We start from the raw sequence: 21,903 nt of genomic DNA on the forward strand, positions 1-21,903 counted from the left end.
ATGGATTAGAGATAGAAAGACTGGAGGTAGGGACACAAACTAGGATACAAACTATTGCAATATCCATGTAAAAGGCAACGAACTACTTAACTAAGATAGTGGCTGTTTAAGTGGAGAAAAGGGGACGAGTGGTTACAAGAGATATTGTCAAGATAGAATCAACAAGATATGGCAGCCAATTATGTATGGGAGGTGAAGGAGAGAGGAAACTCAAGGACATCTCAAAGTGTAAACCCCAACTATTGGAAGAATGAGTTTAAGTGAAGTTTGGAGGAGGTACAAACTTAAGGCATGTGAATACAGTTATCTCTTCCACATCACCGGGGTTAGGGATACAGTGTCTGGGCTCTCTGGAAAATCTGCATAAAATTTTTTGGCCCTCCCTTTGTACCAGAAAAGAAGTCTCAATTTTTTCTTTTTCTTTTATGGGATGTTTACAGTACCTTACTGTAATTTAGATTAAGTATCTGGTTAGAGGCTCCATGTAGTCTGTTAGCCTTTGTGTGTTATCTGTGGCTTCTACAAAACTCCAAAAAATTCCCATTTAATTTCTTACGCTGACCCTTGATATACTGAAACCACAATGGAGAAAGTTGCAACATGGAAGGGATAACTGTACATCCATTTTAGACAGAATTAGGTCTAAGACACCAACAAGATACCTGGGTAGAAGTTTCTACTAGGAAGTTGTTAATGTGAAACTAGTGCTCAGAGGAGAGTCTGAAGCTGTATATATAAATTTGGGACATTAAATGCATAGGAATAATGACTTCCTACAGAAGAAAGGTAACGGGATCACGAAACGAAAAGAAAAAGAAAGAGGAAGGAACAGGACAAAGCCTTCGAGATGGCACATTTACAAGAAAGAAGATCTATTATGCTCCAGCAAAGGAGACAGAAAATGAACAGTCAGACTAGTAATCAAGCAGTAAAGCCAGAAAAACATGGAAAATAGGGAGGACAGACTATCTAGAAGAAGTGGCTGATAGTGTGAAAAGCTGGAGAAAGTTCAAAAAGAATGAGGAATGAGAAAAGGCTAGAGAATCTCAGCACAGAGGTAGTAGACTATAGCTCTGGGGAAAAGTATATATTCTAAAACATGGCCAATGTGTTGATTTGTTTTACCTGACTACAATTATTTGTTACACACAAATGTTGTACGTGGCAGAAAGACAGAGAATGAGGGAACAGTGTCAGTAGGAATTGACAATGACATTTTAACAAGAAAGGAATATTAACAAAACTTTTTTTAAGAAAGAAAAGGCCATAAGATTTAGAAATTAAAACATTATTGGTAATTTTGGGAAAAGTAATTTCAATTGAGTGGTAAATGGCAGGTGAGGAAATGAAGACAGTAAGTCCAGACGGCTTTCTAGGAGTCTGACTGTGAAAGGTAAAAGAGGTAAAATGACGACTTTAGTGGATAATAACACAGTGATTTTTTTTAAAGGATAGAGGGGATCCAGGCAGATCTATAGACAAAAGAATAGAGGCCAGTATATAAGGAGAAAGTAAAATGAGAAAAGATATAATCCCTGTGACCAACTCCTGGAGAGAGAAGAATAAATAGGATCAACAGTATAAGCTGAAAAGCTTAACTTGGAAAAAAAAAAAAGGTGGTATCTGTCCGGCAAAAAAAAGGTGGTGTCTGTCAGAGACTAGCACAAAAGACGCAGGAATGGGATGCAATGTGGAAGGATTTGGAGGTATGGAATAGGAAGAAAAGAGGGAGCTCATAGTAACAGACAGCTTCAATTTTCTCCATAAAGTAGGAAGTAAGGTTCTTTGCACAAAGTGACCACAAAGGCTTAAGAAAGTTTGGAAAAGGCACGGTGGGGAAATGCAATGGAGACACTGGAGATTTCCATTTAGCAATGAAGGCTCGGTTGAGACAACAAATCAGTAGTGGACCCTCAGGGCATGGTTGTATGACTTCTTCAAATGGCATTTAATAGTACATAATAAGAGAAGAGAAAGTGAAAGCTAGGAATAACCAAAATTGGGGTTTGGGATGGTCTAAATAGGACAAAGGACAAGAGATTCAAAGAGAGAAAACAGTGTCTAGTTAAATAGTTTCAATGACAAGGTCAAAACTAGGAAAGGAGTAAAGAAAGGTGAGGATGGAGATGATGGCCTGGGAAAGCAGGGGTACAGTAACAGGTCAGAGAGAGAATGAAAAATAAGTTTAGGAGGAATAAGGTAGAGAGTGGAGAGGGAATGAGAAGAGGCTACGATCAGAGGGAGGAATCTGAGAGTTCTGGATCATGGAATTAGAAAGTTACAAATGATAAGATCAAGGGCTTGACTATCCCTGGTTGTGAATGAGGTAGAGTAAAGGTATAGATCAGAGTGTGCTAGTTAATAAAGTGGGATGCCATGAATCTAACAGTGCTGTGTAGCAAGCCTGGATTTGAAACCAGAGAATTTGGGTTCAAATCCTGTTACTTACTACCTATTAGACCTTAGACAAGTTACTACACCTCTCCGGGCCTCAGTCTCCTCATGTGTAAAATAAGGGGTTGGCCTTGAAGACATCCAAGATGGAAGACATCCTTCCAGTTCTAAATTTATGAGTCTATTTATAAGAAAGAAATAATATTTATAAGAACAGAAGTAACAACTCCACAAGGAACAGGAAAAAATAAATTAATTACTTAATTAATAAAAAGCTCTTTAGAAAGCCAGGCCTGTGCTTCCTAGTTAGGAATAGAGATAGATATTCCCCAGGTCCAAAAAGGTATTCACAAATTGCAAAGAAAAATCTTACTTTTTATTATAAAATGACAGTTAATAGCTCTGGGGAAAAGATCTGAGACATTCTGTCAAGTGAGCTCAAAGTTACAAGCAATATCCTTCCAGTAATTATCTTGCTTCAGTGCTCTCTCTTCACAAGCAAATAAAATACACATCACTAAGATTATCTAAGCAAAAGAATCCATTATTTTAAAAATATTATTCCCTACCTCATTAAGCTAAAAAGGAACAGAGGGATCTGGAAGGGCATGGGAAAATGGACTAAATATATAGTTAATGCTTCCTTGGATCAAGTCTAAATCAGAGAAATTGGAAGTAGTAAAAAAGTAATTCAATACTTGCTACTTAATTTCCCACACTAAGAACAAAGGAAATCAACACATGTTAAAAAAAATCAGAATTCAAATAGTGTTTTCTATTTGATGCTATTAGGAACATAACTACTTTCTCTTTAAATATCAACCTTCTCACCAAACCTACAAAAAAAAAACCTGAATGCACATACAAGCTGTGTGAGTTCCAAATGCTGCCTTCAAAACATTGGTATAAAAACTTGCTTTTCATAAGTTTTTCTCCCTAAACTACATGCACAATAGTAACTACATTTTAATAACTAAAATTGAAACCTTACAGAAGATTAAGTGAAATTCTCCCAAAAGATCCTTTAACTTTTAGTAGAAAAACTGACAAGGCTACAGGAAGTCTTACAGGACAATTTTATCATAACTCCTCCCAACTCCATAAAAGCTAACCCTGTCAACAAGATAAAGTTAAAGATAATTTCTTTCATGCTACTAAGAGATATAATAAACAAAGCCTTCCCAAAGCCTCATTTGTTTCAAAAGTGCAGAAAGTTTAAGATTAGTGCTTGAAATGTGTTGTCTTATTAAAAACAAAGGCACATAAATGCTAGGTGGCACCATTTTTCATGCAGTGGATCTTCAGGGCCAAATAGAGTTATTAATACTATAAAATATCTGTTTAAAAGCAGAACAAATATGTCTATCCATTTTTAAACTTTTTTTAAAGTACATTATTTTTACTTTTGGTTAATTTGGAGACAGTGGTGATGGTTGTGGCAGAGGAGATTAACATGGCCCCGTGTCAGATCCAGTACTTACGTCCACAGAAAGAAAGGCAAAATTTTAAAAAGAAAATTCAAGCTTTGATTTCAAGCCACTTCATGCTATTCACAAAAAGCCAAACCATAACACAAATTCCAAAGCCAAATATCATGCACGTTCTTCCTGCATTTAAAAATGCTTTAAAAAAAAAACATACACCAAAAACTCATACCTCTCCAGTTGGCTTCTCATTTATAGGCTAATGTATAATAATGACAAATTGAACAGAGAACAACAATTTATTGTCATTTTTTAAAAATCCAAACACATTTTGAAACTCATAAATATACAATTTAACATAACTCTTTAAGGTTATATAAGTTGCATAATAGTTGCTGTGCACTGCTAGAGGGAGATTCTTCAATGGGAGGTCCCTTCATGATGAAACTAGAGGTCTGTGGAAAAAAAAATAACAATTCATACCTTGTAGCCACATCTTTCAAAGTAAGCCTCCTCTTCCTTTTTGGCAAGTTCACTACGCTTGAAATATCTCTTACTTTCCTATTAGAAAGAAGTAAATAGGTTAATATAACTCTTAGACAACATTTCCTGTCCCCATGACAATAAGTATTAATCCCACAGGTTTAAAAACTGTCCCTACTGCTTCAATTACATCAATTCCAAGCAAGTTAAGTACATTTTACCAATTTTCAAAGTACTGATGTGTGAAAATGCAATAGCGTGTTAGCATGTGTTCTTCAGGAAACAAAGGAAGCCAACAGAATGAAACTCACAGATTTCATCTTCTTTGATTTAATTTTATATTGTTTTATTTGAAAGATAACCTTTGCAAAAATGACTCATGATTGATCAAACATAATGGTATACTTAAATTACTATTCCCTACTAACTCACATAGCCATAGATAACATATGGTACGTGTGTTGTACATGTTAAAATCCTATTACAATGAGCTCCAAGGGATTATCCAAATTCTTTTTTGCCATTTGGAATACCTTTGATTTCTTAAAGTAGGCAGGGAATACAGACTATGTCTAGGGAATATTTTTTTGTTACAGATTTCTAGAATGGTACTGTAATAGAATTTGATGTTATGAAATACTCTTCAAATCTGATGGTGCTGAAAAGAGAGATGGACAACAAGCAATTCTTTTTATACTACCCACAAACTTACCTTTAATTTTTTTTCTACAGAAACTACATGTGAGGCCTGTTTCTAGCTGTAGCTCTTTCTATTAGACATCTGTTCACAGTATCTTAGATTCATAGCTAAAAAGGACTGTTTGGGATCATTTAGTCCAAATCTTCTAATTTTAAAGATAAGGAAAATGAGACCCAGAGATGCTGAATGAGGAAGTGGCAGAGCCAAAGACGAAAACTATGAAGGTCTTCTAGCTCCAAATCTAACCACGCATTCAAATGACCACCTCCCTATGCCTTAAGATTTTTATATAGCAGTTGAGCTGGCAAAGACAAAATGAGCAGGAACTCTAGGTGATGCCTATTTATGAGGCATTTTTAAAGGGAATCTATTCAATTTTCTTACACAGATTTTAGGCTATCCATTAGCAATAATCATCTAGCAAGAACTGAAATCCACCATCCACCTATTAATATCTACTTAACTGACAGCCACCTTGACATTGGATGATCTCCCTAAGCAGATATCACTAATAATGATTTCCTTTGGAATCCTATTTATTTTATGCATTTAAAAACTATATTCTGAGAGGGGATCCATAAGGTTCACAAAACTACTAAAGGGGTCTGAGATAAAAAAAAAAGGGGGGGTGGGGGTTAAGACCCTTCACTTTAACCTTACTATACTTGTTTCCTTATCTATAAAATGGGGGTGGTTGCTGTAAGAATCAAATGAGATGCTTGAAAAGTGTTTTACAAATATTAAATTCTGGTTATATTATCATCACTTATAGGTACTATTAAAACACAATTACAGAATCTCTGAGCAGGAACAGATAATTTATTCTAATCCCTTAATTTTACAGATAAGGAATCTAAGGCTCAGAAAGATTAAAGATATGCAATTAAAATTAGCAGGAAATGCAGAAATAGACCCTAGTTCTACAGAATCCCAAAGCCATTTTGTACTATGCTACCTAATATTTATAAGGAATTTTATATTTTTTAAAAGCACTTCATATTTCATTTGACATTAACAAAGAAAAACCTGTGAAGTAGATGTAGCTAGTATCATTTCTCCCATTTTACAACAAAGTGATTGAGATTCACAGAGATTAAGAGACTTGTCCATAGTCACATAGCAAGTTAAGGAGCAACACCAAGAACAACCAGGTCTTGGTTCCTAGTCTAGTGTTCTTTTCACTACAATCCAATAGCCTGTGAAATTATACTTCAAAATGCTTTTTATTATTTGTTTTAATCATCTGCTTATAATTATTCTATTAAATAAAAAGGGCTGTGACACTAACTAATCAACATATTTCTTGACACTCATACTATCATTCATCTTGTGCTCCAGGGTAATTTAATTCTTGTGGACTGGCTGTGTTTTAGTGAAAATTATTCCATCTTATCAACCAGTTTGTGTATGGCCTTTAGGTACACTAATGAAATTATTCAAAAAGCCCTACTTAAAATCTGTGCCAACCTTAAGTCCTGCACTATATTGAAATTTGAAGATAAATTGTCTTAGAAAACTCCAATATGATTAAGAGTACCATGCCACATTGGCAGAACACATTATAGGACCATCTTTGAGAGACATGCTAGCCAAGATTCTTTTTTTCTGCTTTAAATTTGTCAACCAATAATTTGACAGCACACTACCTAATATGCAAAAACTAAAGAGTTTTCAAATCTAATGCCAATGAAAATCTGTGGTTCCATATGTGGTTCCCCTTGTGAGATGGTCTAGTATACAAGTTCAACCTCGCTCAGAATTATTACTAATATACAGTTCAAAATCTATTGCATGTCTGACAATCAAAAACACATAGCAGATCTTGACAGATTATCTCAATATCTTTTGATAACATTCCTAATCTATTCAAGTTAAAGGATTTGTTCATGGGGCAGTTAGGTGGTGCAATGGATGGAGCACAGGCCCTAGAGTCAGGAGGACTTAAGTTCAAATCCAGCCTCAGACACATGACATTTCCTAGCTGTGTGACTCTGGGCAAGTCACTTAACCCCGACTGCCTCACCAAAAAGAAAAAAAAAAGGATTTGCTCAAAGAACAAGAAATACAGCACCAGCTTCTCAGAAGATGGTAGCTTCTCTGAAAATTTGACACATTGCAAAACACCTGACTCATATTGTAGGAAAATGGAACAAAACCCAAACCTGAAAATTCAAAAGAGGAAGTTTAGAAAACAGGATTAAAAATCTAAGTATGAAGGCAATGACTTAAGTTACTAATGAGCCATAATATCTAAGTTGACAAGTTCCAGTCTTATGTAAAGCTTAAGCAAATTTTAGCAAGCAGCAATTGAAAAAATTTACAGATTGCCTCCAGAAAACTCAAAGCTGTAAAACTCTAAGACATATAGTTGTTAAATATAATAATTCAATTGAGAAATAAGTTCTATAAGCAATAAGAAGAAAGAGCTTCAAATACAAAGGAAAGGACATTCAAATAACACAAGACTATTATGCACCCACTAGAAAACATAGGAGGGAATGGAATAATGTGTTCTGAAGAGCAATTGAGTTCAGAATTAATCCAGGGGGGCCAACCCTATAAATCTGAATTTAACCAATACATGAGCAAAGATGGCCATTCAATAACAAAGAGAAATTTCAAATATTTTGGAAAGAAAAACTAGAAATGAAGAGATTGTTTGCTTCTTGAACATCCAAACAAAAGAAATGCAGGAATGAATAAACACAGCAGCCAAGGATAGCAAAAGCAACAATGACAGCAAAGAGACTTCTTTCTAAATGTACTTAAGGACACAAGGTAAAGGCAGAAATCTGGGAGACAGCCGTGAAAAGAGACAGACAGGGTGCATGCACTATGGACAGAACCTGGAGACCCCTTGCCTATAGGTAAATCAGTGGAACTCTATTATAACATGAGAGGGTACATGTAAGTAGAAGAGGAGAACAGGGGAACAAAGAGGAGTATGTGATGTGCCAGGGTCAAATTAAGGGCTAGCAATGAGAGAAAGATGGCCTCTGTGGTCTCAGAAAGAGAAAAGGGAATGAGAGAGTAAAGAATGAACTCAGGGCAGGGATGGAGGTGGGGAGGGGGAAGGAAGGAGGCCTTACTTGGGTGGTGAGATTCCAATGATGAACATTCCCATGAGTAAAGAGAGATGGTTTTTGAAGGGAGACAGGGACCTTATACTAGGTATGGCCTGGGGGGATCTGCTGCTTGAAAAGCCTATTTGTCCTACAAGGTGGGGGTAGGAAGAAGTAGGGAGGAAGTTAGAACTCCTGGGTGCAACTGACATCTGGAGGAGTGAAGATTATAAGACCAAGAGTTAAAGCAGGAAAGAACCATAGAGAAAGTCTGGTCTAAACCCCTCATTTTAAAGATGAGGAAATTAAGACCCACAGAGTTTAAGTGACTTGCCTAAGGTAACACAGGTACTATAAGCAGTAGTACCAAAATTTGAAACTTGGTCTTTGACTCCAAAACCATTGTTCTTTTCCACTGTACTATGCTATTACGTTAGAAACAAAAATCTAATTTAAATTGCTAATCCAAAAACTACTAAAATAGTTAGAAGTTTTCTCCAGGATAACTGGATAAAAGGCACAATATAAACTTAATATGATTATGATCATATGGAGTATATAGAACTGTATCTTATACCTATGACACTTAGAATCTTCCTCAAACAGTCCATTCTGATCCTTGAAATGGTTATATCACTGAACCATAAAGCTATGTTACATCAGACCTCATCAACAAGGAGGTCATAAAATTCAGCAAATCTACCAGCAAAGAAATACTTGCTTCAACACAGTATGTGCAAAAAAATGACAGCAGGATATCTAAGCAGATGATTTAAGGTATACTGAAGTGGACCAATCAAAAACCTAGCAGGAAGAAATTACAGTCATACATAGGACTATTCCAGGCAGTACTTCTTAGTAACAAATACTGGGTAGCAGAAAACAAATTTGATACGAAATGGGCTAATGCCTCTCTTGAAACAAGGGTATCATGTGAAAAAGCAAAAAAAAAAAAAAAGCTGCAGATAGCAACCAATCCTAAGTGACTGTAACATAAAATGATTATAACTTCAAAGCAAAAGCCAGTCTTCACCTAACTTTAACGTTTTGAAAAGGTCTCAATGATCTTCTCAATAGCATTAAATATATGTTAAATAACTGCCCAGAGACATCTTCTAACATGAAAAAATATTCATTTCAACAATATCGGGCAAATCTTTACTTAAAGTAACACTAACCATATCTTCTCCTAATGAAAAGCTACTAAGTATGGCATGGGAGGACAGAAATTTCAGTATACTGCTTCCCATCTTTACACCTACCTACTTTGGTCTGCTCATCTGTCCTTTTAAAATAGGGGGCATCAATATTAACTTTATTTACAGAGAAGTGATGTAGATCAAGTATTTCTCTGATACTAGATTTCACGGGTGTAATGAAAAGAGTGCTGAGCTGAAAACACAAGTTTTAAAGTCCAGTCCCAGCCCTGCTATGGGGATATTTATATTGCCTACATGTATGAAAAAGCACCAAGAAACATAATTTCACGGCACACGACTTGAATCCTTTTTTTTTGCAGTGTTCATAATGATCACAAGAAAAATAAATTATGAAAACAACTGCACCAACATCTCTTGCAAAAGGTAAAGAGGTACAGAAATCCTGCCAAGAACTCAGAAAAGACACTCTCCAATTAAATCACCATCACAAAGTTGCATTGCATAATGATAAACAGCTTGCCTTCGAGCCAGAAAGACAGGCATTCAAAGTCCAATTTCCGACACTTTTCTTGCGGTTACTCTGAGAAAGCCATTTGGCCTCTCAGGGCTCTAGGCAACTCTCTAAAACTAGAAATTGCAGAGCAGGTGGTAATAAACTTCACTGTTACAGGGAGTTGATTCATTGGGAGTTCCTTATACCAATGAAGTCACAGGTCTGGTTTTCAAGTAATAAATAAATGCACACATACATACATACATATGTATTTAATACACAGCAACTTCAATACAAAGGTGGACAGAAATAAGGTTAGTGAAAAATAAACTGGAAAACATAGATCAGAATCAAAAAACAGGCAAGAGCAAAAGCTTATAGACTATACAGAAATCTTATTCCTACATGCTATGAACACTTTCAAGAAGAGAGGTGAAAGGTGCTGTACAAAGCATAAAATAATATCACAAAAAAGAAATGGAGTATATCTTAATAGGAAATATAGTTACTGGTGAGACAATCATTTCTTCATTAGATGTCCATGTAAAGTCAGAACATAAACTTATTACATAAAGGTCAAAAATCAATCCCAAATTAAGACAAATGAAGATGAGAAGATATAGCATTCAATTAACAGAGACCTAACTTGACATGCAAATAAATACTTAAATCGATACCAAAATATAGAAAACATATAAAGCAACATACATAGGCATGAAAAACCTCCGTTCCCCATAAAAGTTTAACCAAAGTGAAACAACTGCCACAAGATTAAAAAAAAAGCCTAGAAACTCAACCAGCAAACACCTGGTGACAACTAACAGCAACAGTTTAGAGTATAAATTTGTTCTCAAAACCTTATGAAGAAGTGTGGAGAAGACATGAAGCAATATTACTTCATGAGCTGCCAACTGATGGACCTGGAGCAGAAAGCTGACCATTCTTATAAAATCTGTACCACCCTGGCTTCCCAAGTTCTTCCCCTCAGTTTACATTTCCAGGTTTACTGGAACTTGATCTCTTAGCTCCTTGCAGTATTTTTCCTTTAACCTGAAAAACACTGGATTTTGGCTATGAAATTTCTGGATGTTGTCCAATTTGGGGTTTCTTTCAGGATATATCCGAAAGAATCTTTCTATTTTCACTTTGCCTTCTAACAGTTCTAGGCAGTTTTCTTTTATGATTTTTTTAAAAAATCTGAGTGCAGGTTTTTGGTTTGGTCATGCTTTTCAAGGACTCCAATGATTCTTAAATTCTTTCTCCAAGGCAGTTCTTTTAATTTTCTGTCTTTTGACTTTTCTCTAATTACTTGTTTTCTGGAGTCACTGAGTTCTTTGCACCTTTCTCTATTTTTCAAGGTCTCAACTAATCGGAAAAAGTCATCCATTTTTACTCTGAACAGCTTATTCTCTTTCCACGTATTTTAATCGCATTTTTTCATTCTCGTGTTAATTCTTCATTCCCGTGTCAATTCTTCATTCCTTCCACCCACTCTAGAAGACTTTATGGCCAAACCATTCTTTTTCTGAGGTTCTAGTTGTGATTATTTCAAAGTTATTTATTTACTCTGGGATTTTATATTGGAATTCTTTTAATCTATATTATTTCTTCATTGTAGTAGAAATTTTCTTCTGTTTGCCCATAATTACAGCTTCAAGTCTTAGATAAGGACTTTCAGATAAGGCTAGTAATTGCCCCACTTCGCAATGTTAGACGACGTGGCTAGGCCCAAGTATCGTCTCTTGCTGCAGATCCAGAATGAGACAAAGTTGTACTATTCTACCCCTATCATCCCATAACTCCCCCATTGAGGTGTCTGATGGCATGGAGGGAAGGGAGAAGGAAAGGAGATCATCTCATTTTTCACAGACCTGGACTAGGAAAACTTGGGGCACTGGGATCAAGTCATATTTGCTCCAGTAGCCAATAGTGGCAAAGTTCCCTGACATTGGCCCCCTTGGTCCAATTCCTTGTGCAGTCACTACCAGAGGTTCACTGCTTTAGGTTTTAGCAGGAGGAGGCCCAACCAGAGATTACACTGGTTTTAAGTTGGTGTCCTAGACAGTCCTCAGATCCCTGGTCTTTCTCACCATCTTATAACCAGAAGTTAGTCCGTTTTCTGGGAGGCCTAAATAGAAATAACCCAGGACCCTGAAGCCAAGAATTTTGGGAACAGCAGTATCCTCTAGACCAGAGGTGTCAAGCTCACTTTATTTTTCTTGCCTTTTTTTTTTTGCAACATGGATAATAGGGAAATACGTTTTGTATGACTTCACATGTATGAATGATATATAGAAGATTGCTTGCCTTCTCAATGGTTGGGGGAGGGGTGAAGGGAGAGAGATGATTTGGAACCCAAAATTTTAAAAAATTAATGCTAAAAAAAATAACTTTTTTTGCAAAAATAAAAAACAAAACAAAACAAAAAAACCAAATGCCACCAAATGACAGGCAAGCCTAAGAGCCCTGGGCAGCACCCTCAGACCATCAGTCTTGCTTCCAGCCCAGCTCTAAATGCCATTATCCTGAGAAGAAAATTCCTTAGAGATGTAGCCTGGAAATTACTTTTATGTGTACTGCACCAAAAGTTACTGAAGACCCAGAAAAGAAAGCAAATGCCCTCTACATCCTTGGCACTGCCAAAGTGATCAGCATCTTAAATTGATGATTTTATGAACAGGAAAGACAGCAAAGGTACCATCTGTGCTTTGCCACATGGCTTACTACTGTGCTGTAAAGACCATGGATCTTTCCATCTGACTTGTAGCTGAAATTTTCCCTGTATTTTCTCTCCCATTAAAATGTGAGCTCCCTGAGGACACGCTGTCTTATTTTTCCATACGAATCCTCAGTACTTAACACAGTACTTTACATATAGTATGCACTTAAATGCTTTTTCATTTCTTCATTCACTTGCTCACTCCCACACTAGACATTCTAGGCAAACTAGCTGCTCCCTCTACGAAATTCCACCTCCTATTTCCATGTCTTTGTATAAGCTGACCCATCCTGGACTGTACTTCCCTCCTCACCTCTACCTTCAGAATCCCTCACTTCTTTCAAGCCTCAGTTCAAGTACCACTTCCTCCCTCCAAACCATCTCAATTCCCCCAACTACAAACACCCTTCCCAGAAATCTTTTTGTGTTATTTTTAAATTTAACTTTGTAAGCATATGTTATTTCCCCCAGAAGCCTAGAAGAACCTTAAAGGCAGGCACCATTTAATTTTTATCTGTCTATGACCAGCACCCAGCACAGTGGCAGGTACATAATAGGTGCTTAATAAATGCTTGAAGAATGAACAAACGATTAAGACATCATGAATTGAACGTACAGAAAAATGAGTTTGTAGAAGGGATGGCACGTAACACAATTTTACTATAACATTCAAAAAGTATTAAAAGATAAAATTAGGACAATTAACTGATAAAAAGAATTTTAACTTCTGTCAAGATTTCTACGACACACTATTTTCCCCATTAATAACACCACATTTACACTCTAACATCCCAGTCTCCAATGTGTTGCACAAGGAAGTAAAAATGGCATTAAACAAAAAAGAAAAGTTAGGCCAGAACAAATATACAAGAACATAATACACAATTCTGAGGATTTTACTACGGAGTCTGAATATATCTAATACAAAATACCAAATAACTGGAAAAATCACAGTTGGTATTACTACTAGAAAAAGGCAAGTAAAGGAACAGAAATAACTAGCAACCTACTTCTCCATATCCAAATATCTTTCTGAGACTGAACAACAAACGTACGGAGGAGAAAGAAACGGAATAAACATCCATACAGTACATACTATATGCCAAATATTGTGCTAAGTGCTTTGGAAATATCTCATTTGATGCTCACAACAAACCTACAAGGTAGGTGTAGTTATTATCCCCATTTTACAGTTGAAGAAACTGAGGCAAAGAAAGATTAAATGACTTGCCCAGGGTCACACAGCTATTAAGCTTCTGAGGCCATATCTGAACTCAGGTTTTCCCAACTCCGTGCCCAGTGCTCTATCCTGTGGCCACCCAGCTTCCTCAATGGAAGGTAACTTTGATAATATGCAGGGTATCCCTGATAAAAAATGAGAAAGGAATAAGTACATTTTAACAAACGATACATCTTTATTCACAAAACTGACTGAAAGGTACAGATAATGCAACTATGTCTTTGCTTGTGCACTATTAAAAACAAGGATTCAATTTGGTAGGGCAAAATGTCACCTTAAAAGCTCTCCTGCAATGCTTTGTCCATGCACATAAGAAGACCACACACGATTTCTTGGTAGATAAACAACAAAGACAACTCTATTTGCCAATCTACTAACTGATATCAATGGACAGCTGTCATGGTAATAGAAGATGTCCAGTGAAGGGCTCAAAGTGAAGAGGCCTAGGAGTGATTAGCTCCTCCAGATGCTACAGGTGACCTTGTGTTGATTGCATCAGGTCATACTGCAGATCTCTTCAACGAGATTTACAGCCACCCATAGAAGCCTAACAATCCATTCAGGAAAAACCAAGTAAGTGAAAAATTCTTATTGTCCAAAGTATCATATACAGTTAGATGGCCTATCAGTCCATTAGTAAAAACATCTTGGTAGACACTCTAGACAGACGACAAACTATATTCCAAAGAAAGGATGAAGACAGTGTGCACTGTGTTGCTTTTATGAAACTGCACGTGGTTGTCCACAACCCTAAGTGTCTCGTTGAAACCAGACCCCACCTTTTTAACACCAACATTTCTTCTAGTAATGAATGTCAAGTGGTTGCAACGCCTGGAATACCACTAGCTTTTTAAGAATCACAACTGAGAAACCAAAAGAGCGAGAGCGACATAGATGATAGTCATCAATAAGCTGCAGCACATTACTGACAATAACCAGCAAACAAGAAATGACATAAAAGGCAGAGTAAGTGATGTTTGACCTGAAAAGGAGACAGAGCAGCTGAAGAGCCAGAGTGAAGCATAACTAATGAAGGCTGTACGTGGCACTGATATATAGGTAAGGCTAAATGCCTTAGAGCAGGAGTGCTTAACCTGTGACCTAAGAATCTGTGGACTTTTTTTGTATGTTGATAACTATTTTAATAGAATTTATTTCCTTTGTAATCCTATGTATCTTACTTTATGCACTTAAAAATATTCTGGGCTGGGCAGTCCCGGGGCCAGGAAAGGGCCTGTCAGCTTGACCCGCCTCCTAACCAGGCTCAGCCACGCCTCCCAGCTCAGGAGGCTCCAAATCTCTGGATCTCCACCTCCATGATGGTGCACTGCTCCTGAGGAAGTATGGAAACTTCATGGACAATCTAAGACTCTTTGCAAGAGGAGGAGCTGGTGGAATTGGTCACCTTCGATTAGGTAGAGAAGGAGGCAAAGGTGGTGATGTCTGGGTTGTCCCCAAGAAAAGAATGAGCTGAAAAAAAATTAAGGATAAATATCCCCAGAAACGTTTTGGGGCAGGAGAAGGAGCAAACCGTTGAATCAGTGCATTAAAGGGAGAGAAAGGCCTGGATGATGAAATAGCTGTGCCTGTGGGCATTACAGTAACTGGTAAGAGAGTCCAAATTATAGAAGAACTCAATAAAGAGGATGATAGAATTTTGATAGCAAAAGGAGGATTGGGGGTGATCTGCTTTCAAATTTCCTGCTATCCAAGGGCCAAAAAAGAATAACTCATCTTATCTAAAGCTTATAGCTGACATAGGCCTTATAGGATTTCCAAATGCTGGAAAAATCCTCTTTACTAAGTAAAGTTTCCCATGCAAAACCCAAGATTGCAGATTATGCATTTACAACATTAAAACTTCATTTGGGAAAGATTACATATAAAGATTTCAAACAGGTATCTGTAGCTGATGTTCCAGGTTTAATAGAAAGAGAACATATGAACAAAGGAATGGGACATAAATTCTTCAAGCATATAGAACAAACCAAACAGCTTCTTTCTGTTGTTGATGTCTCTGGGTTTCAGCTTTCTTCAAAAACTAAATTCAGATTTGCCTTTAAAACTGTAATATTGCTTACAAAGGAGCTGGAGCTATACAAAGAAGACCTTATGATGAAACCTTCACTACTTGCAGTTAATAAAATGAATTTACTGGATGCTAAAGATAAATTCAGTGAACTTGTGAACCAACTACATAATCCTAAAGATTTTTCACATCTCTTTAAAAAAGATGAAATTCCAGGGAAAACTATGGGGTTCCAACATATCATCTCAATATCTGCACAGACAGGAGAAGGAACCAAAGAATTAAAGAACTGTCTAAGACTATCCACAGATGAACAATCCAATCAGGAAAATGAAAAGTTCTCTAAAAAACAGTTGCTAAATTTACAGAATTCAAAATTATCACATGTTGATCCCTTATAGAAATATGCTAGAATGGAAATAACTGAATGTCATTAAAATGTTATTCATGCTATTAATTAAATTAGATGACCTCAAAGATTCCTTCCTGCTCAATATGTGATCCTATGATATTGACTGTTTTTACGGATGTACCTGAAATTCTTTTGTTCTTTTCACATGTCACCTTTAAGAACCTTGCTTTTTACAGGTAGGTGGAGAAAAGTCAGCAGTTTGGAGTGACAAAAAATAAATTAAGCATTTTCTTCCTAAGGTATTCAAGAAATGAGATATGTAATGAAATACAAATCAGTCAGAAAATGTTAAAGTGCCTGTTACATGCCACTGTTATACACTACCAATGCCTTTTCAGACTGTAAAAACATATTTAGAATATTTTTAATAAAGAGTGTTCTTAGTGTTTTTTTCTTTAAATATATTATTCTGAAAAGTGGTCTACAGGCTTCAGACTGTCAAAGGGGTCCATGGCACACAAAGGGGGGGGAATAAAAGGGAATGATTTAGCTCTGCCAACGAGTATATAAATTCTTTGAGTTTCCACAAATCTAACTTCAGCCTCAAAACCTAATGTAAGGGTAGGCACATAGCAGGTGCTCAATATATACTTGCTGACTAATCAATGTAAGAGGAGACAAAGCAAAGAAGATAAGGGTAAAATGTAGCAGCTGAGTGTAAGCTATTCTAATAAAGTAATCCTGAGGAATCAAGTAATCCCAATTCTCCATTTGAACCTTTAAAGGTCAAGACTCCAAGTTGGAGAAAAAAATGCTATACTGTCAAAGAATCACAGAACCTTGAAATTAGACTCTGTTGTCCCCCCTGAGGTGACTGTATGTATCTTTTCTACAAGAGATCATCCAGCTTTCACTTGAAACTGTCCTAAGACCATTCTGCTAAGGCAGTTAGCTCCCTGTGCTTAATGTTTTCCCTTCCCCTGTATACTTGCTGAATATCTACTCACCTTTGAAAACCCACCTGAAATGCCCCCATAGGACGCCTCCCCTCATATCTGTCACCTTCCACTACCGGCCCTATCATAACAGTCTTGCCCCTTGGACCTCAAGTAGCACTTTATTTTGCAATTCTCAAATATACTTATCATATTATATTTTATATTACAGTTACCTATATCTATGTCTTATCCTGAAATTCAACTTAGTTCCATGAGGGCAAGAAAGGCTAAATAAATTATTTAGACTTTGTATCTCTCCTAGCACAGTACTCAGCACATAGGAGGTACTTGGTAATTAGTGCTCAATGCTACTCTCTCCTAAATGTGCATAGGCCTCTGTAAAACAACAGAATATTCAATTAAAGGCTCACAAACAGTAAGAAAAGACAGACTACTTGGTACACATTTATAGACAATACCTGAGAATCCAAATTCTCCACATTTTTATTTGTAGAAGTGGAGGATAAGGGAAAGACATTAACTTAAAACTTTAATTTCAATATTCTCCATCTTATCAGTATTTTCCAATTTTCCATATGTGGAGTGCATTTTTATTTATTGATTTGTAATTTCTAAAAATTTGTACTTAGAAACTGATTTATTAGGGTCAGGCCATTTTTCTAATTTTTGTAAACTAAAATCATTATGAAATGTAAAACTATCCTTCAAAATGCTGACAATCCCAGTGAAATGGGAATCTATAAACTTTAGAGACATAATTCTCTTTAAATTACTTGTAAAAATATCAAATAACAATTAAAAAGTCTTCCCTGATTACTTTATGCAATGTGATCTTGTATTCTATCCAAAAGATATATCAAGATTACTCTTTCTATTCTTCTCTGCTGTCTAAAGTATTCTTAGCCTTTCCAGAAGGGATGAGCACACAAACTTTTCTTTTATATCAGGAGAAACCAACATAAAAGATCCTTTTTCAACAACAAGCATTTATCAAGTGCCTAGTATTCGTAAAGCACTATATGAGGAAGTGGTAATAAAAGGCAAAAAGAAAAACAGTCCCTGTACTCAAGGTGCTTATATTTATTGTACTGGGGGTATACAACATATACGTGGATGGATAATTACAAGACAATCTGAAGAGGAAGAGAACATTAACAACTAGGGGGAAAGGGCTTCAAGTAGGAAGTGGTGCTGATGGGGTGCTTGGGTGCTTGTACTCAGACCCCACTTCCAAGATCATATTTCTCCCTAGCCTCAGAAACACTATCCCTGACAGTTTCCCTCCAGCCCAAGGACTCTGTTTCTGGCAATCATTCATGAGCAGGCCCAGTGAGGCAAACTATCTCTCCCTGTCACAAGAAGCTGACCTCTGTAGAATTTCCCTTGTATGAACATGACTATCTTGTACCAACAGAACTATCAAGTACTGATGCCCACAGTTACATATACAATCCAGAGGTCAAGCTATAGACGTCAACTCCTAAAACTATCTTGTTACAGACATGACAGACCAAAAATATACCCTTTAGGAACCCTCTCTTCCCCCTCCCTCTCCATGGTTTCCTGTAGTGAATGATGTAGTTGTAAGTTATCACCTAATTAGCATACCTGGCACATAATCCACCACTTTTCATATATAAGCTTTAGCATCATTCCTGTTAGGTTGCAAGTTCCTTAAGAAGCTCTGCCCACCATGGCAGGTTCCTTGAGAATCCTTGCCTGCTGTATAGCATAACAATAAAACTTTGCCACCTTGACTTAAAGAATGCTTGAGTCTGTGAATTCATTCCAGACTACCCTGTCCTGTACTCCAGTCCTTGAGGGGTCTCTACCTCTCTACAGCAACAGTGCCTGAGTGAAATCTTGAAGGTTACTAAGGATTCTAAAAGATTTAGATTCACTAAACGATAGTGCAATCCAGGGATACAAGACAAACCATGGTAAAGGAAAAGAGGCAAAAGATGAAAGGTTATGTTTAGTGAAATGTAAGTAATTGAGTTTGGCTAAAAGTTGGAAAATGCTCTCCAAGATCAAAAGCTGCAGAGAATGTTTCTGCATTATAACCAAATGAAATCACAGATTTAGTCTTTATCTCTACAGAGACAGTTTCAGTCCTTACAGAAGGAAGTATATGAAACAAGTCTAGAGCCAAATATAAAGGGCTCCAATTGATAAAGTGGTTTGCATTTTATTCAAGTTATAAATAGAGAATCACTCAAACTTTTGAGAGTGACATGGTCAAATCTTGGTTTTAAAAAGATTACTTTGGCAACTGTGTGGAAGATGGATTGGAGAGAGGACCAATAAGGATGTTATTACAATAGTCCAGGTGAAAGGTGATAAAGGTCTGAACTAGAAAGGTGCTCACATGAGTAAAGAGAAGTAGGAGATAGTTGTGAAAGCAGTTGTGGAGGTGGATGACATCATTTGGGAACTGATGGGTTTATGTGTTGGGAGTGATCAGATCAATAAAAAAAAGTATAAAGAGAGAGAAGAGGGATCAGGCAGACAGACTGGGGGTGATCTGAATGGAAACATGAAAGGGCTAGGGAGGTGAGATAATACAGAAAGAAAGGAGGGTCAACAGTGTCTAAAGCAGCAGGTTGTTCCAGACAGATAATAGATCAAAGATCAATGGCTGGAAGGACCATCTAGCCCAATTCCCTCATTTTAAAGATGAAAACCTGAAGCCCAGAAGGTTGTGACTTGCTGCGACTCACAAGATTTTTACGGAGAATCATGCTCTTTTCATTGCATTAAGGATGAAGGCTGAGAAAAAGCCAGCAGATTTAACAATTAAGAGGTCCTTGGTACACTCCGAGAAAGTTTAAGTTGAATGGAGTCAGATTTCATTGGACTGAGAATTGAGTGGGAGGTGAAAAAATGAAAGAGACAAATACAGGTACTTTTTTTTTCTTTCTTTCAGTTTGGGAAAGAAGTTGGAACCCTGGGCTACATACGTTAATCAGAAGATGATTTCTCTCAACCCCACCTAAGAGTATACACAATCAGCACTCAGTTCCCAAAAGCATTATAAACACAAAGCATACTTATTGGGCTGGGAGTTGACAGACCCAGCTCTGGTCTTGGCACTAACCAGTTGGGGCAAGTAATAAGTATTTTTATAGCACTTTGAAGTTTGGAAAGCACTTTTCGGATGTTATCTCCTTTGATCTTCAGAACTCTGTGAAGCAGATAATAGCCCTTCGAAGATGGCTCTCCTATCTGTAAAAGGTAGTTGAATCCTTCAACTCCAAAACCACACATACGTTTTAGGGTCTTTACTTTGTATTTTAATTCTGCTCTAATAAGACAACAGGTGCTCACGAAGCATCCAAGTACACCTGTGACCCAAAACTGCAAGGAGAAGAGGGAGTGGATGGTAGCGGCGAGAAAACGCCACCTAATTTTTAAATTCTATTACGTTACAAATATTTACAGATTACTTCCTCCTCGTGAGAGTAGTTACTTGCAACAATGTAAAACAGCTATGTAAAACAAGTAATAGTGACCTCCTCTGAAAGTACATACAACTTTTCACATCTGTAACACCCAACCACTCTATTCTTCAAAAAATTAACAGAAAACTCTTTCCTCTCCCTCCCACTCTGTACCCCATTAAAAAAGAAAAAACTCTTTGTATTAATATTTGTAAAGTCAAATGCTGCTTTCCAACTTGAGTCTGTCACGTCTCTGTAATGGACTAGCATGTTTCAAATCAAAGACAGGTAGGTGACCCAACAAATGGAGCGCAGGCCTTGGAGTCCAGAAGCCCCCAAAACGCTATGTGAATGTTATTTATAATAATAATTATGACTGTTATTTTGAGCCTCAGTTTCCTCACTGGTAAAATGAGGTTGGACCTGGCCTCTAAGGCACCTTCCAGCTCGAAAGCTTTGCTCCTGTGAGGGATGTGGGTGATCCTAGGATTCCTGCGCTCACTTCCCACGCAAGCCGTTCAGGGGAAGAGCCAGGGGAGGAAGGAGGTCGCCGGGGCTCTTCCCCGGCCACCCTGCTCCCCCATTCCCCCCTCACAAGCCCGAACGCGTCTCACCCCCAGCAGCTTCTTGTCCTCCAACAGCTGCCGCTTCCGAGAGATCTCCGATTTGAGGATATCCATCTCCCAGCCGCAGGCTCGGCTCGGCCGCACCAGGATGGGGGGGGGGTCTCCGTCCCGAGAGCCTCAGCTACCCCGCTGAAGGACCTCCAAGCGCCCAATTCAACGATGAGCTAAGAAACACTGTCAACAACCGCCACTTCCGGCGGAAGCTGACGGGCACGACTTGGGGAAGGGAGTGGCTAGAGCGAAGAAGGCACTAAGGACGTGGAGAGATGGCGTGGCCTCCGCGTGCAGCTCCTCCTGGTGGCGCCAAGAGGCATCACACAGAGCTCTTTAAATTGATCACACGTGAATAGGCCAAAAGCATAGATCTCTCTAGAGCTGCAAGGTGCCTCGGAGCCCATCTAATCCAACCTCCTCTCTTTTTACAGAGGGGAAAACTGAGGCCTAAAGAGGTTAAGTGACTAGCCCAAAGTCACACTAGGGTGTACTGTGTGCTAGCAAACATTTAGCTGGTTCTCCAGGAAAACAAAATGCATGAAAGTCACACTTTTAAGCTTACTCTTCATTATAAACATTTCCTCCATCACTTTCCTAAGTCTAGACCAATAACAAAACAAGAAATCAAGTTCTGCTGTGCAGTGTTTGCTGATTTCCTCTGAGGTGCAAATAGACTTACATAATCTTAAAGAGTTGCCTGAGAATGCAAAGTCTTTATGTGATCTGCCCAGCTAGAAATATGGCTTGGGACAAGATTCTTCTGACTTCAGAACCAACCTTGCCAAACTAATCTTTTTTTTAAAGGATAAATTATTTTTACTTGGCTTG

The 21,903-nt window shown here is 37.5% G+C and overlaps 1 protein-coding gene and 1 pseudogene across 4 annotated transcripts in view; one reads left to right on the forward strand and one right to left on the reverse strand.

Annotated features, from left to right (window-relative positions):
- Positions 1-21,285, reverse strand: part of PRPF18 (pre-mRNA processing factor 18) — a 64,480-nt gene extending 43,195 nt beyond the window's left edge. For 2 of the 4 annotated variants that reach the window (XM_078154732.1, XM_020999707.2), the window contains exons 1-3: positions 21,070-21,285; positions 4,302-4,379; positions 4,051-4,077 (exon numbers count right to left, since the gene is read on the reverse strand). In XM_078154732.1, coding sequence (XP_078010858.1) covers positions 4,051-4,077; positions 4,302-4,379; positions 21,070-21,135 — 171 coding nt within the window. In that variant the 5' untranslated portion in view covers positions 21,136-21,285. The remainder of the gene's footprint in view (positions 1-4,050; positions 4,078-4,301; positions 4,380-21,069) is intronic. The other 2 variants (XM_078154730.1, XM_020999709.2) reach the window with 2 other exon arrangements.
- LOC110217335 (GTP-binding protein 10 pseudogene) lies at positions 14,293-16,105 on the forward strand (annotated as a pseudogene).
- Positions 21,286-21,903: the final 618 nt, after the last annotated feature.

This window comes from Phascolarctos cinereus, unplaced genomic scaffold (genome assembly GCF_003287225.1).
Source record: "Phascolarctos cinereus isolate Bilbo 61053 unplaced genomic scaffold, phaCin_HiC Scaffold_1;HRSCAF=81, whole genome shotgun sequence".
Taxonomy (NCBI): Eukaryota; Metazoa; Chordata; class Mammalia; order Diprotodontia; family Phascolarctidae; genus Phascolarctos; species Phascolarctos cinereus.